The following is a 16494-nucleotide window of genomic DNA, read 5'->3' as shown; positions in this document are numbered from 1 at the left end:
TCCCCTTTTTACGCTTATGAGTAGCTACTACCAATAATCAATGTATAATTGATATGTCCTACGTATAATTTGGACATTATGTTGTGTAAATAGTTTTAGGACTTTTAAGGTGCGAACTTTAATATATACCTATTAGTTATTACTACCTAGTAACTACCTATATATATATATATATTGTATATAGGTATACCGTGGTATACCTATACGTGTAAATCAACAATACTATAATAGGCGATTGCAAATTATCGGATAATAATAGGTACCTATACAAACCACGGGCATTTATATGTAAAACATAATGTGTAATAATATATACATGTACATTCACACTATCTACAGCGCAATTATTTCGATTACATACGAGTGACCGCCGTTGTCGGTTTTATAATGCATACACAAAGGTCAAAATCACGATGAACAATAAACCTGCAGAAACGTCGGGGGCTATAATATGAAATTCCTATTAAAAAAAAGCCACTCCTGGTGTATGTAGCTACTAGCTAGAATGCTAGATAGGTACTTTTAAATCAAACGACGTCATCGATGATCGATGTATATTATAATCATAAATTCTTTGGTCATTGACTGATATGCGAGCGAGACTTTAGTGATGTGATGTGCAACTTTATCGTCAAATAATATATTTTATAGCATAGTTATAATGTAGTACGCACCACTGAATAATGTTCTATTTTATTTAATTATCTTGTTCAATATATAATCTCAATGATCGAACGATCGAAACAATAATTAACATATTACACAATATTATGAAGGTTCAAATAGGTAGGTACTAATTCAAATCATTTTTATATACCTAACAACAACTCTTATTTTTCAACAAAGTTTTTTTTTAAAACGAATGTCCAATGCGTATTTATGTTAAACTTTTCGACTTATTTTGACATGACGCATTATTATAACAATATAATATTATATAATGTTATATAGGTACAGTGTTAAGAGAAATGTGAAACGAAAATCAAACATTCCGGTGTTTAAAAATCGTATGTTAACTAAATGCCACTATATTTAGCGTTTATTGACCGTCTTACGAAAACAAGAACTCAACTTCTGCTACATCGATATTGTGATCAAAATGATAAATATATAATAGATATTATTACGTATGGATCATTATATGGGTAAGTACCAATACTGTATGGTGGCGTAGTGAATGGGGTTTTAAGACGCCTAGGCGTCTTGGTGGAATTTTTTTTGGGGGGTGGGGCGGTTGGGTACATTATGGTAACCAATAACATACAACAAAAATTAAAATATTTACAGTTACATAATAATTATATGTACTATATATTATATTAAGGGGATATAGAGTGGGTAGGTGCTGAAATATATGCTGGGCATCGAGGTTTATAAATGTTCACCACGTCACTGGGCCCGCCCAATGCGATATTATAATAATACCTATTATATTAGATATTGGTGGACAAATTATTTCACGGCCCTATGAAACAATAATTTGGATACACATATTGTTTAAGAAAAAAGCTATTATTTATCAGTTATTGCGTCACAATGATTCACCTACCTATCTATCAATCGAATGATTAAATTAAATCAAATTAAAATTTTTTTTGCCAAATTCCTCGCAACCAAAAAAACATCGGAGACGCTACGCGCGCACGCCTTGGCACGGTAAAACGATCACGCGCACATGATTTATGGTAACACGAATAATTAATAATTAATATTAATTATATTATATTATTATACATATAGCCATATAGCCATATAGACATGTAATAAGTAGCTAGGAACGGTATTGGAGGTGATCAGTTTATCTTCCTATTTAATAATTATTGTATACAGTATACGCGAGCCGGTATAGATAAAACGCGCGCGCGATAATAACGTTGTATTTTGATTGTTTAACGAATACATCTCCGGCGATAAGGTGTGCGGTAACTCAAAACGTTCCGGCGCGCACGCACGCACGCGATATAACAAAAATAATAATAATAAATTCCCGTCGGCCGTCTGCCTATACTAAAATTATTATTATTATATCTCATTCAGTTTTCGCTCCATAACGCTTATGATAATATTATTATTATGCGGAATACAATTTTATAACTATAACATGCGCAAGTGATGTGTGCGCAGTGCGTGTTTGTTGTACGTACATACGGAATCGCCGCTTAGTGCCAACGTACGCGCGCTCCCCCGCTTGACGGTCTCGCAAATCCTACCTACGATACATCGTTTTAATTGTATATATATATAGCTGCCGCAGCGGCCGACCGGACGCGATGGACGGCGCCGTCAATACTACTGCCGGTTGCTGAACACGGCAATATCGGAGGACGGCATCGCTACAGCCAACGTCACCACTCGCCCGGTGTCTACACTTCACAGATCCGACGACCGCGATGGACGCGTTGGCCGTCGCGGCGGTCCTGCTGCTTGCGCTCAGGGCGGCCGTCTGCGTGGACGCGGCCGCGGCCGCCAACGTGGACATCGGTCGCGGCGTGGACGTGCTCCAGAGGTTCGGCATCATCGGAGACGTGCTGTACGGCGACGTGTCCAACACCAAGGAGTCGGTCACTCACGACATAATCGACGGGGCCGATCGTTTCACGTGAGTTTGCTTAAAAATAATATTGTACTAAGCCTATAAGTCACATTTGTATTATAACCACAGCAACAGGAAATTTTTTTTCAAAAGTTCAATCATTTTGTTGCTATTTATTTCAAATTTGGGCTGAAAATAGAGGCAATAGAAAAATCTTTAGGTAACTGCTTGCTATTGACCTTAATTAATATATATTTATACAAAATTTATTTGAAATTACCTATTATGTTGAATAATTTTTTTTTAAAAATAATTTGTTAAGTCTATAATCAAAAGTAAGTATAGGCAATTCGTTATGTACCTAATGCCGTAATGACGTTAAAATGTGTGTTCATTTTCCAAGAGTAATAAATATGTACTATTGGCTACTACGTACTAATACGTTTTACGTATTTCAAAGTTCAAAATCTTAGCATTTTATTATAGTTTCAGTTTTCAAACAAAAAAAGAAATTTCAAAGTATAATTCGTCTAGTTCAGCTTAACACGTGGCAACCATTCTTCCAAAAACTATATCATTTTGAAAAAATATAGTTTTCAGACCACTATTTTTGTAAAATTGTTACGGTTTCCGGCCTATGTCCGAGTTATCATTTAACATTATTTTTGAAAATTGTACAGTATATTGTACATTTGTAAATCTAACCAAAGACTTTTTGTCCATATTGGAAAAAAATCGCGTTCAACGTGACTATTAGTAGTCTATTAGTATATTGCCTTCACCTAGTCAAAAATATCAGCCAAATAGTTGTTGTTTAATAATAAAATATTTCAGTTGGAATTTGGTTAAACGCTAACAGGCTAACATATAAATTAAAACTCAGTGCTATAATACACATGTAAAATTGACCAACTACTGGATAAGACGCGTATATTCGTATATGTATTGGTATGTTACCATGTTAGGTTAGGTTTAATCTATATGTGTACTATATATGATGCCTACAATCTATATTATATACCTTACAATACATATTATAATACGTTAATTAAAGGCTGTGCTGGTGTAGACGCACCACGCACGCACACACCTTTATGATAATAATAACGCTATCGCTATACAGCAATTCAGAACAAATCGTACAATTTATTGGTTATTAATTGTGTATAGAATAATTGTTAAGATAAACTCTAACCGTAGGTACACCAAAGCGAAACGTGGTAAAATTAGAATTAGGAACCGTACATGGGTGCGCACAGGTACGTACATTTACGACACCGCAAGAAGAGAAAAAATACCACTCGCTTGATTGCAAAAAGAAATACAATTTCAATTTTAGTCTAATTTAGAATTCTAAATTATGATTACGACGAACTAAAATAATTGGATTGTATAAGAATAAGTGTTTGTCCGTTTCCAACTTTCTTCTGTATATTATAAGATTGATTATAGATCATACTACCTATATACTATCCACAATCAATTATATTACTAGCACTATCATAATAACCTATGTTTAAAAATAGTTGTCTATAATAAATAGTAATACCTATACTATGGAAATAGTAATACCTTTAGACTAAACCAAAAAATTTAATTGTTGAAATCAGTGCAAGAAAAAATTATAACAAGAAACTGGAAAATAACTTATTATAGCAGCCTTCATGCAGGGCGATTAGGGCGTGCAGCTCCATACCCTGCACGTCTCGTGGCTCCGTCTGTGACAAGAACTAAACTAAAAAAAGTGGTACTACCTATAGGGTCGTATAATTAGTAGGTAGTTATTAATTAATAAATTATAATGTTAGATTTTTGGCACCTATAGGTTAAATATAGATATTTATCGTGAATTTTGGCAGTAAACTGTAAATTACCTATATACACAAATACATTTTACCTTAACTTTAGTCAATAGTTACATAGTACTTAGTAGTCACAAGTGTTTTTTTAAAGTTTACTTATATATTATGTGTCTACTTAGTTAGTTCTATGTACAATTTGAATGAAATTTATTTAGAATCATAATTTAGGGATATGATTTGAAAGCACTCATAAATATATAATATATATATATTAGTATATTATATGTTCACTATAAAAATTATACAATACAAATGACAAAGGGAGAGAAAAAATGATCAAATAAACGTCAATTTGATTGTTTACAGAAATGTTGAAAAAAAATATGTAATTTGATGCTATGATATTATATGTCATGAAAATGTAAAATAAAAATTATGCTACTATAAAACCTTGCCACCAAGTCATTAAACATAGGTACCGCAGTCGATTAATGTGGTTAACCAACCGCAATAAATATTACTCAAGTAGGAATATTTGAAAAAAAAATGCTTAAAAATGTTACATTTTCATAAAATTTGAATATTAGCGAAACATTAAATTTCTTCTTCATTTCATTTAACACCGAATATTTGTTCAAGGTTATTCTTCCAACAATATTTTATTGAAAATTTAAATATTATTAATAATAATAACCATTTGTATTTATATTTTGTTATAAATTCGTATAGGTAAATTATATTTACTCATTCGTCATTATAGTATAGAATATACTATATATAGTACCTATAATATAGTATAAATAACCTTATTGCGCTCATCGGATAACTAACCACATGCATGTACCTATTATCAATATTTGCAGTTATGACCTCATGTAGTAAAATTAGCATAATATACTATAGGGATCGATAAATAATTTATCAATAGGCATATAACTAATAATCTATCAACTAAGTATTGTATACTTTTTTTTTTTTTTTTTTTTCTGTTTCAACCGACGGCGTCGCGGGGACAGCTTTCGCAATACTTCCGCGACGCCGCCATCGTTTATTGAAAATCAACATTTTATACATACGTGAGGGGGGTAGACGGGACAATACCCCGACTTACCCCCTCTTTATACATGGTGGGTTTCCGACGTGTCGCTGTTGCGACTGCGAAGAGTATTGTATACTTATAAATGTTAAATCAAACTCAATGAAAATTCTTCGATCTTATTACATAAAAAAATATTTATAAATATTTGAAAAATCACAAAATGACATATTATTATATCTTATATAAGTTGTTATAGGTATTTGTTCTAGAATATATTATATATTATATAGATTTCAGGTTTGGATTAACAATTCGTATAGCGCAATATATCAGGGGATTGTCTATATTGCTCTATTGAGTGCCAAATGGCAAATATTATCAACTTAATATTTATTAGTGTTGGCCCACGATATAATTTTCAATATTGATATCGAAGCATATTAAAACATTATAAGTATAGAATACATATTATATTATGAGTGTATTGAAAGCATATGAATTTTTATAGGAAATTTTAATCATTATTCAATTTATAAAATAGGTATACAAATAAAGAGCCGTCCCTACAATTTGTGGGGCCTATACAAAAATGTAATGCATTCCGCACAAAAGCAATTATATTCCAGTAAATAAGTTCTCCCATGTTAATATACATAAAGTATTTTGTACCTCATCTAACCATTTTACGACTTGATAACAATAATATATAATTTGAAGACCTCGGAGCAACAACAAAACATCTCCATATTTTTATCAAATTTAGGTTTTAATTGCACATTATTAAGAAAAAAACTGATTCGTTCGGTGTAACAACCAGAAAAATCCAATTGTTAAATACAATCATACAAAGATATCATATTATTATAAATGGAGATGACTATTGTTGTTGCACTAAAAATATTTAATTTATTATGAGTACCTACCTATATAGTATAGTATATTACATAATATACTATATAAGATATTATAAATAATTAGACATCTCAAAGTTTTATTTTTTGGTTTTGAGATCATAAAAATTTGATTTTGACAATTTGTTCCTTGCTATAGTGGCTACTACTTATACAAATAGAAAAATTGTATTAATTGGAGATGTCTTGTTGTTTCTCCCAGGTCTACATTTATTTAGTAAACTATATTGAAATTTGAAGGCTAGGTATTCACTTTTATTACCATAGTGTAATAGTGTATATATTGTACAACTGTACAGATATTTTGTATAATTCTACATTAATTTAATTTAATTAATAATATAATATTGTCGAATAAAAATTCAAATTATTTTTGTAGTATACCTAATATGTAAATTGTTGTATTAAAAAAAAAACTTAGGATTTTCCAAGTGGCCTGGGGTGTAGGTCCCGCTCGCCCTACCTGCCACCTTATGACGGGGGACTGTACAAATAACAATGCATACACATTTTTACTAAAATAATAATAATTCCACTAAGTCAAATAGGAAATTTATATCCTACATATATAAGAATCAAAAGAAATTAAATATATGAAAATGTAATGTGATGTAGGTAGGTAGTACACTAGTACCCAATAATTGATTCCTTTTTATAGTTTATTAGGATTAACCTATACTAATTATTTTATCTTGCTTTATTTACATAGTTAATAATTAACTTGACATAGGTACATACCATATATTTTATTTTCTCCAAGTAATTTGATCTCGTACGTACACCACAATTGTTCTGGATTCTTAGCTTCAGATATTTCCAAGCTAGTTTCATGGTCAGCTGGCCAATAACAATATTCTACATTACAATCTGTTAAATCGAATGTCTCATTTTGCACCAGCCAGTTAGTCGGTACTAAACTATGGTCTTTAGATATTTAAAATAAAACTATGAGCCATGTCATCGTATTCTAAAATAAAAAAAACATTTATATACCTACATGACGTAAATGTAAACCTTTCCATGTATTTATTTTATTAAATAAACCATTGAGAAAACATCACACTCGCATGTGTTGTTTTAGTCTTAAGTTATTTTAATATTAAAGCTAACAACTAACAACACGGAAAATTTGCAGTATTGTACACTTGTACGATTTGTACGTGGTGTTTTGTACCTATATATTTGTGAGATGAAGACAACACATGCGGCGTGGTATTTTGAACTTACCTTTTTAGTTGACATTTTACAATGTGTATTATGCATAAAACAATTGTAAAACACTTAACAGTTGCGTAGGTACTTGCGTAAAATAAAAAAAAAAACAATGATCACTGATCAGCTCAAAAATTTCAATATACGTTATGAGTGATAATATTTTCTTTGTATTTAGTTTTGTACCTATAAGATTGCATGCAGGCGACTAAACAGGCTGACGGCGATCCGTCGGCCGTCGCGCGACGTGATGCCCGCGGTTCATCGCGACAACACACAACAATAACATAATTTTATATATATATATAATAGTCATAATGGTTTTATTTTATATAATTATTTATTTTTAGAATATATTTCAATGCAAAAACACAAATATTATGTAATTTTAACTCTATTATTAAACACCATGGTAATAAAACATTTTTATGACATTTTAGGATTACATTAACTTAATGTATATATTTTTGAACAACATACATTCAATAATTGTTAATTCACCGAACTTTTTAAACTTATTTCTTTTAAACAATTATTTAACATAAATATAACATCTAAAAATTATGTTAGAAATGTTACTTAAAATTTACATTATTAGGATGTTTTAAAACAATTATAAGAATATAATTAAAAGAATACATATTGTTGTACATACATATTATGAGTGTAAATTAATTAACAATTATAAATAATTTTGTACAAACTGAAAAGTATCCAATGTATTTAATCAAAAAATTTCTTTTTCAAGCAGTTTTTCCATCAATGTTTCAGAACTTGGGTTCGATTTGAAATATGAATTCAAAAATAACAGTTGATTGAGTCGCTCAGGAGATAATCTATTTCTTTTCTTGGAAATGATTGTTCCAGCTTCGCTAAATAACCGTTCATAAGGAAGACTAGTGGCCACTATACTTAAGTATTTTTTGGCTAGTAATTATACAGCTGAGTATTTAGATTCGTTTTCTTTAAATAAGAAAACGTAATATCGCCTCGTATCATAATCTACGTTTAGTATTTACTTTTACAGATATAATAAAATATAAAGATTCCGTAAAATTCCGAGCCCCGATTAACCACACCGATATCGAGATATTTTCGATAATTATTTTTAGATATCGATATCGAAATTATTAAGAAAATACCTACGATATCGATATCGTTACGAATTATCGATATCGTTGGCCAACCTAATATTTATAATAATATATACTTGATTGTCATTTGTAAAAAATTGATTGGTGTTTTTATGCATATCTATACTTATTCATATTTTTGGTACTATACTTCTACTTCTACTTTCTAGGCTCTAGCTGATGTAAACTTCATGTAGATATATGTCTTAAACTCGTAATTTATAATACTGTGATGTAGGTATAGGTTGGTTTTGAAGTGAAATTAGAAATGTAAAGCTCAATAGGATTTCCACTGCACATCGTTAATAAAAATCACGAGACCAATAAACAATGGTAATATCCCTGTGTAAAATGTCGATGATTGCGGGTGGTATAGACAATTATTATTGTATTGGAGTTATTAAACCCTTTAATATTGTAATACCTAACTATTGGTATAAGAAATAATTAAATTTGAGTTTATTTGATGGAGTAGGTATGATGACGCTGCCCATCCCAAGCTATTATACTATAGTAGTAGGTGTAACGGCCGTTAAACCTTAAACAAACTCCTGGAACCCTACCTACCACCAAAAGTCTCAGTTATACATTGCAGCTATACGTATAATGTAAATGAGTGGGTGTGGATCCCAGACAAATATTGTTCCCACGCACTTTTCCAATATGACTTGTATAACTGTAAAACTGCAGTAGTTGTACGTATACCACTGCATTTTAGGACAACCATAAACGGCTATACCTATTTTATATCCATTATGATAATATAATAACATATATAGGTATAAAACATTTAAACATATTATGAATGAATCGACCGTGGCACACCTCATAGAACGGATACGCTACTCATAAATTATAATAATATGTAGTGTTATACCGTTACGGGTCAATATTTTTCACAGTGTGCCACTGATCAGTTTTGATAATTTTTCCTACATGTATAGATTATATATATATATCATTATATATACCATATCTACTTATATGCTCTAAACATTTTGTTTTTTTGTTGTACCATGTACAGTGAATTACATGCTGCAGGCTTCGTGTTTTTAAGAGCATATATATATATGTATGTATATAATTGTATTATATATACAGTACCTAGGTATCAATATAATATGATTAAGCAGTCCACTCAAATAGTTAGTTACATGTGGTCCGCTGGCTGTGGTTTGAACTTCGAAGACCTCTGGACTATAGTTGAATAACCACTAACTATATAGACATAAGACTAGCGATAAGAAATTAGAAAATTATTTTCTAGAACTACCATTCTTTTGGTTAGGTATATTAATATCTATGGTTGAATATTATTTTGTACGAGCCTGTATACATTATAAATAAATATTATACGATTATGAATCATAAAATACCTATACACGGACAAAAATAAATACTATAACCGAATTATTTTTTATGAGTATAAATAACTGAAAAATCGGTACACATATATTATTGCGTTTTGCGTATTTACTATTTACAAATAGAATAATAATATAATGTACTATATTAATTTCGACATAGGTAATACTCTTTTTTTATTTATGAAGTATATGCCAAATGTTTTAATATACATTTTTTTTTTCAGTGAAGTTTTAAATGTGACAAAAAACCATACAAATCTACTAAACATCACGTTTTGTCCCGATTTGGACTGCCTATTTGACGTATATTTTGATGGCTTTCAAGTTGATCTAACCGATAAACCATGGAAACTGTTGACAACAAGTAGATCACGACATATAGTGTCTGAACGTTTTGGTGTACCTGATATAGCAATGGGATTCGGACAAAAATTCGTAATTGTGTCTTTTAGGCGACCGGTGAAACGTATTAAAACGTTTGATAACTTTACACAAGTAGCAGAACTAAAATCAACAATATCCGACAAATTTAAATGTATGTCCATTGGTATAGAATCCATGGTGACGGATTTTATTACAGAGCATGGATCACATTATATTGATGAATACACATTAGGAGATACAGTTTTCCAGGTATAGCCAGTAAAGGTTAATTACGCCTTTAATAATAATTTTAAATTAAATATAAGTTACAATTAAGTAATAAGTACCAATTAAACGGCTAAACTGTTGATCGGAGTACGAAACTACGGATACAATATTTTCGTCTTTCTTACGAGCTCCTTTCAAGAATTGTCCTAATTAGTATAATTACTATCCTCTACGTTATTTATCATGATTTCCCCCAAAACAACATACCCACCCAAACATTATTGTTTTTTGTTATTTTTGCCTTCGATATTATTATTGTACAACAATATCATTAATATGCATTAAGTATATCCTGAGCATTCTATTAAAAAGCGCTAATCTCTCTTATATAGTCATAGACCAGTGGTTACCAACCTTTTTTATTCTACGCACCCCTTGTAAATTTTCAAAAATCTCAGGCCCCCCCCCCCTTAAATTAGAATTAAAAAGACCTTTTTTTGTTTTAATGATACGAAATAATTATTTTTTATTACCTAATGACATATATTTTTTCATCATTCTAAAAATAAAATATAAAACAACTTAATCTTAATGTCTTATTATTTTTATATTTTAGAATACAATTTTGAAAAAAGCTAGAAAAATTTTTAAAAAAATTCCCCCCCCCCCCCCCCCCGGTTGGGAACCACTGTCATAGACCAATAACTGCACTCTGCAGTGTACTTTATAATAGCAGAGTAAAAAACAAAATCTAATTTACTTGTTTTCATAGTATAATTTAAATTAATATTATAATATTCGTCATCTACATGTTATTTGAGTTTTAGTACAAAGTTACAAAAATTGCATTGTTTTAAAGATAATAATATTTTGAACATTATTCCTAGTTGTTAAGCTCAATTTTGAAAATAATATAATTTAAGGGGACTGCTTAGCAGAATGTTTATATAGGGCTGTTCGATTATTTTTCTACCACTCGATTATTAATTTCACGTTTTATCGATTAATCGAAAATTAATAATCAAACCAAAAATCGATTTTATAACGACTGATTAATCGATAACCGATTGTTTTTAATGAAGATTAGTGTTTATGTAAAGTAAACACGGACCCACACAAAATAGAATAGATTTCAAAATGTCCTAAGTGCTAAAAATAGAAGTTTATTTGAACCGTCAAAATGACGATTAATCATCTTATTTATTCTTTGATTGATCGGAAATTCGATTATTTAATTAATCGAATCTCGATTATTTGGCGATTAATCGAATTTTATAAAAACTAAAATAATTGATGAAAAAAAATAATCGTCGTAATAATCGATTAATCGAAATAATCGAATAGCCTTTAGGTTGCAGCAGGTTTTGTCAAAAATCAAAACTAATGTAGATTTGACCAATCCTAATATTAATTTTGTTTGTTATAATGTTTTTCAATATATTTAAATTCCGTATCATTAAATAAACCTTTACGGGGACTTTAGGGGGCTCCAGTCAATGAAAAAAAAGTGACTTTTAGACCAATAAGGTAGACAAAACTGGAAAATTTGGTCTGACAGATTTTAATTTTGAAAATGGATTATGATTGATCAACAAGTTTACTAGGGAATGATCGAGGCAATTTTGAATATTCCAATTATTGTTAGTGTCATAATGAATAATATAAATACAAAAATATTTTTTCGATATTTTTATTTTTGGATATCACAACTGAAAAAAAATTCAAAATCGCCTCGATCATTCCCTAGTAAACTTGTTGATTAATCATAATCTGTTTTAAAAATTAAAATCTGTCAAACCAAATTCTTCCAGTTTAGTCTAGCTTATTGGTCTGAAAGTCACTTTTTTTCATATGCTGCGGCCCCCTTAATGCCTTTTAACTAAACACCTGCTAAAGTGCCAAATATTGTATCGAGGCAATTTTTTTTAGATCTAAATCATACCTCGCGTAATTATAAAATCAGGGCCGGATTTAGAGGAGTGGAGGCCTAGGGGCATCAAAGGAGTGGGGGCCCCCTGGCCCCAAATAAAATGAACAATTTTTTTTCAAAGTAGATTATTTTTCTTTTATTAGTATTTAACAATCATATATACAATTTTATTATGGTAATGTGATGACTGATGACCACTTGGTTTTCGCATCTCGACCACTCGGATCGCATCAAATCGTATTAGTTAGTAGTACTAAATAGTTCATAATATATTAGTCAATTATAGGTACTTACGCGTTATTGTATTATGCTGCTGCTATTCAAAATGTAAGCATTTAAATATAAATATTGATTTATAATAAATAATAATGTCGTACCACTCACGACTCACACATAGAAAAAGGAAAATCGAATAGGTAATATTATTATTGTGCGTATAGCATTTGCGAGTTTGCGTCAATCAATAGAGGCGGTGGCGGTAGCGGTGGGGTTTAGGATGGGGCGGATTTACTGATAAACAAACAACTTGCTGGTGACATAAAATTTCACGGAATTACCCATCGGCAATCAGTGTTAAATTTATTTTTATCCTATTGGCCACTTTCGACAGGACGGCGCGCGGCTGGGTGACGGTGCATTTGTAATTTGAAAGATTTTTTTTTTCCGAAGTCACTATTGTGGAGGCCCCGGGGCTATCGGGGTGATTGCCCTCCCCTAAATCTGGCCCTGTATAAAATATATAATAACTGATTAAATCACACTGTCATAACTCAAAAAAATCAAATGATCAGAAAATCAATATGAAAGTTTAGAATAAAATGAAAATTTTTTCATCAAACAAAAAATAATATTAAGGGTAGATGCATATTTAAAATTTTATTGTGATTATAATCAAGTGATTTTTATCCTTGTAAATAGCTTTACTTTTGTGTGATTTAAACTTGAAAGAACAAAATTTCAAATTTTTCCATGGCTTTATTATTCTATATACCTTTTGAATTTATTTTAATATTATTTTGACAGTAAACAAAATGCATGGGATATTAAAAATTATGATTTAAATAATATAATAATATTACTAAATACGTTGATGCTGATTTAAAAAACACTTAAACGGAAAAATAAAATTAACAGCATCAGTGAATGTTTGATTATTATTAACAATATTAACATTTAATTATAATAATTTGTATATTAAATTATTATTATTACAAAACAATATTATAATTATAAAATTATAATATTAATATCACTTTTTGTATTAAAATAAAAAATAAATAACATCTTTTCTGTCTCTTAGTTTCCTTATTTTTCAAAATTATTAATTTTTCCTCAATTTATCAATATTTTCTACTGTGGTTGAGTATTGATCATCATAGAGAGTAGAATTATTATTTTTACTTATAGTAGTCTATTAAAAATATTTTAATAATGTAGAATGCGCCACTACCCAAAAAATAAAAAAATACGAATTTATAGACACCATAAACATAAAAATTATAAATTTCGATTTGTGGTCTTATTGTACTGAAAGTGCAAAATATAATATAAAACGAGGTCTATCTCAAAATTAAACTCCGGAGAAGGGGCAGAAAATATGTTTTAAAAAATATAGAAAACAAAATATATTTCAGTAACATTTAGGTCAATTATTTGTCTTTATAGTCTTCGTTCAATTCTATACACTTTTTGTATCACGGTAAAAATTTTCCATATCTATAATATACCTATATATACCTTTCTTAAAGAAAGGTGCTGAACCATTGGTGATTGGTTTACTCCGTTTAGCAGGTTCTCATTGTATGCAAAGTATAATTGTGATGCGGTTGACGATTTCATTTTTAGGATAAAAGTTGATAGTCACTCTGTGCCAATCGAGACCTCAATTAAATTCATTACTCATTATTAGTTAAAATGTTTTGCGTGCATCAATTTGTTGGATGTGTGTTGTAAACTTTTAAACGCCTTTCATAAGCGTTCCTCTGCACTTTGTTTTGTAATGCTCATCTACGCAGGGGTGGCTCTAGGGGGGTCTAGGGGCCACGATCCCCCAAGCTGTATTTCTAAACAATTTTATACTGTTATAAACAAAATTACAAAAAAAAAATCATAGACATTTTCTGGAAATTATGACTTGGCCCCTTTCTAACCCTGTCACTGAAGCCGCCCCTGCATCTATATATCATGTATGTATTATTTCCTAAAGTTAAAATTGTTAATCGAAACAAGCAATGAGGATTGAGGACCTTATAAACGGAATAAACCAATGTCTCGGGCAGTGGCGCCGAACCTATAACCCAAGAGGGGCAACCGCCCCCCCCTTTTCGGTGGGTGGGGTCGTGGGGGTCCGTGGGTACCCCAGCAAACTACTTATGAATTATGTTGCTAATAAGCTATTAATGTATACATATGCAGCACTGAAGCAGGCATAAACGGAGGTGGTAGTCCGTATAACTTTTTACTTGCCCCCCCTTTTAAAATATAGTTCGGCGCTATTGGTCTCGGGAGTCAGGACACTGGTTACACCATTTTCAAGGGAATCAAAAATCTCGTACAAAAAAAGTGCATAGAAATTAGATTTAAACGTGGACTATGTAGAAAAGTAATTTAAATGTTAATAAAACTTTTTATACTGTGATTTATTGTTTCTATACTTTTTAATACATATTAGTGTATTTTGGCCTCTAGAGTCCGGAGGTTGATTTTGAGATAACTATCGACATGCTTAAGTATTATTATGTGTATATTGTATATTTGTATATAGCCATGTGTGGAGATCCATTTAACGTAAGGCACTCATTATTACAGAAAAAACCCAAATTTGTTTGAAAATATTTCTTTTAAATAATTTACAAAACAATATTTTTGGAAAAAAAAATATAATTTTTATCGATATATTTATTTTAGTTTTTACACTTTTTGAAAAACAATATACATTTTTAATTTCATATTCTGAAACAGACTATTATTCGGAGTATTTCGATTTTTTGTCTATAAAAATCGAATTTTGAGCTAGTATAGTTTATTAGTTATAATCTTATAACTTACTTAAAGTTTTGATGAGTGGAGTAATGGATTAGTATTTATTGCCATGGCTGAAGTATCCCAGTACTATTCCACTCAGCTTAAAGCGTACTTATTACTCATAAGCTACTCCTCCAAAATTTTATTGTTATCAATCAAAATAATTCGAAACACCTGTTGCTTTGGAATAAGGAATTAAAAATGCATGTTGTCATAAAAAAAGTAAAAAAAAATAAAATTCGTAAAACGTATATTTTTTTAGAAAAATTTTGTTTTCAACGACTTAAAATTATATAAAAATAAATTTTGAAACGTAATAGTTTTTTTAAAACAATGAGTGTTTACGCTGTTCCGCGTATAGGTGTTGGTGTATCTTCCGGTGTTTTACAACAAGTTCTACAAGTGCGTGCTCAACAACTGTTCGGAATCAGACACGGTATTGTTGCTGTCGCCACTGTACACTGAATACCAGGGACATGTGATGAGCGTCGGGTCCAACGCGGTGGAGAAATGGGTCGACACCAACCTACAGGTCGAGTCCAAGCTGGGCCAGTCGTATATCAGCCTATACGCACTCAAGAACAGACCTGAGCTGTGCAACGAGATCGTCGCGCTAATGGACGAGCAGTCGGTGGTCGGGCTGCACTTAAAGGTCGTGTCCACGTTCCTCGCCGAGCCAATCAAGCGGAAATGGTTCACCGAGGTGCTGGACAACCATGTAAAACTCCGCGAAGTTAACCTCTGAACCACCGCCCGGAAATAATAAACAATAATCCATTTGTATTTAATAGTATAAATTATAATGGATTAAACCCAGCGAAAATATTATTAGGTTCGATACGTGTAAATTGTCTTTACCCTAATATTATAATTTATAGGTAGGTATACCGTATAATGTGTATACAATAATTGCTGCACATCGATGGTCGGCAGGAGATCGTCAACGTGAACG

At 30.8% G+C, this 16494-nt stretch overlaps 1 protein-coding gene across 1 annotated transcript; it reads left to right on the top strand.

Moving 5' to 3' along the window:
• Positions 1 to 659: 659 nt before the first annotated feature.
• Positions 660 to 16325, top strand: LOC100161937 (torso-like protein). The gene is made up of 5 exons (XM_003245774.4): positions 660 to 786; positions 952 to 1145; positions 2246 to 2599; positions 10222 to 10630; positions 15904 to 16325. The coding sequence occupies exons 3-5, from the start codon at positions 2391 to 2393 to the stop codon at positions 16285 to 16287; spliced, it is 1002 nt and encodes a 333-aa protein (XP_003245822.1). The 5' UTR covers positions 660 to 786; positions 952 to 1145; positions 2246 to 2390; the 3' UTR covers positions 16288 to 16325.
• The last annotated feature ends 169 nt before the right edge of the window (positions 16326 to 16494 follow it).

Source organism: Acyrthosiphon pisum, chromosome A1, assembly GCF_005508785.2.
Source record: "Acyrthosiphon pisum isolate AL4f chromosome A1, pea_aphid_22Mar2018_4r6ur, whole genome shotgun sequence".
Lineage (NCBI taxonomy): Eukaryota > Metazoa > Arthropoda > Insecta > Hemiptera > Aphididae > Acyrthosiphon > Acyrthosiphon pisum.
Note: the sequence above shows the minus strand (reverse complement) of the source record. Positions and strands in the feature narration are given on the sequence as shown.

Coding starts and splice junctions, on each gene's coding strand:
- LOC100161937 (XM_003245774.4), top strand. CDS start 2,391: ATGGACGCGTTGGCCGTCGCGGCGGTCCTGCTGCTTGCGCTCAGGGCG. Junction 2,600..10,221: donor GACGGGGCCGATCGTTTCAC/GTGAGTTTGCTT, acceptor TTTTTTTTTCAG/TGAAGTTTTAAATGTGACAA. Junction 10,631..15,903: donor TAGGAGATACAGTTTTCCAG/GTATAGCCAGTA, acceptor TTCCGCGTATAG/GTGTTGGTGTATCTTCCGGT.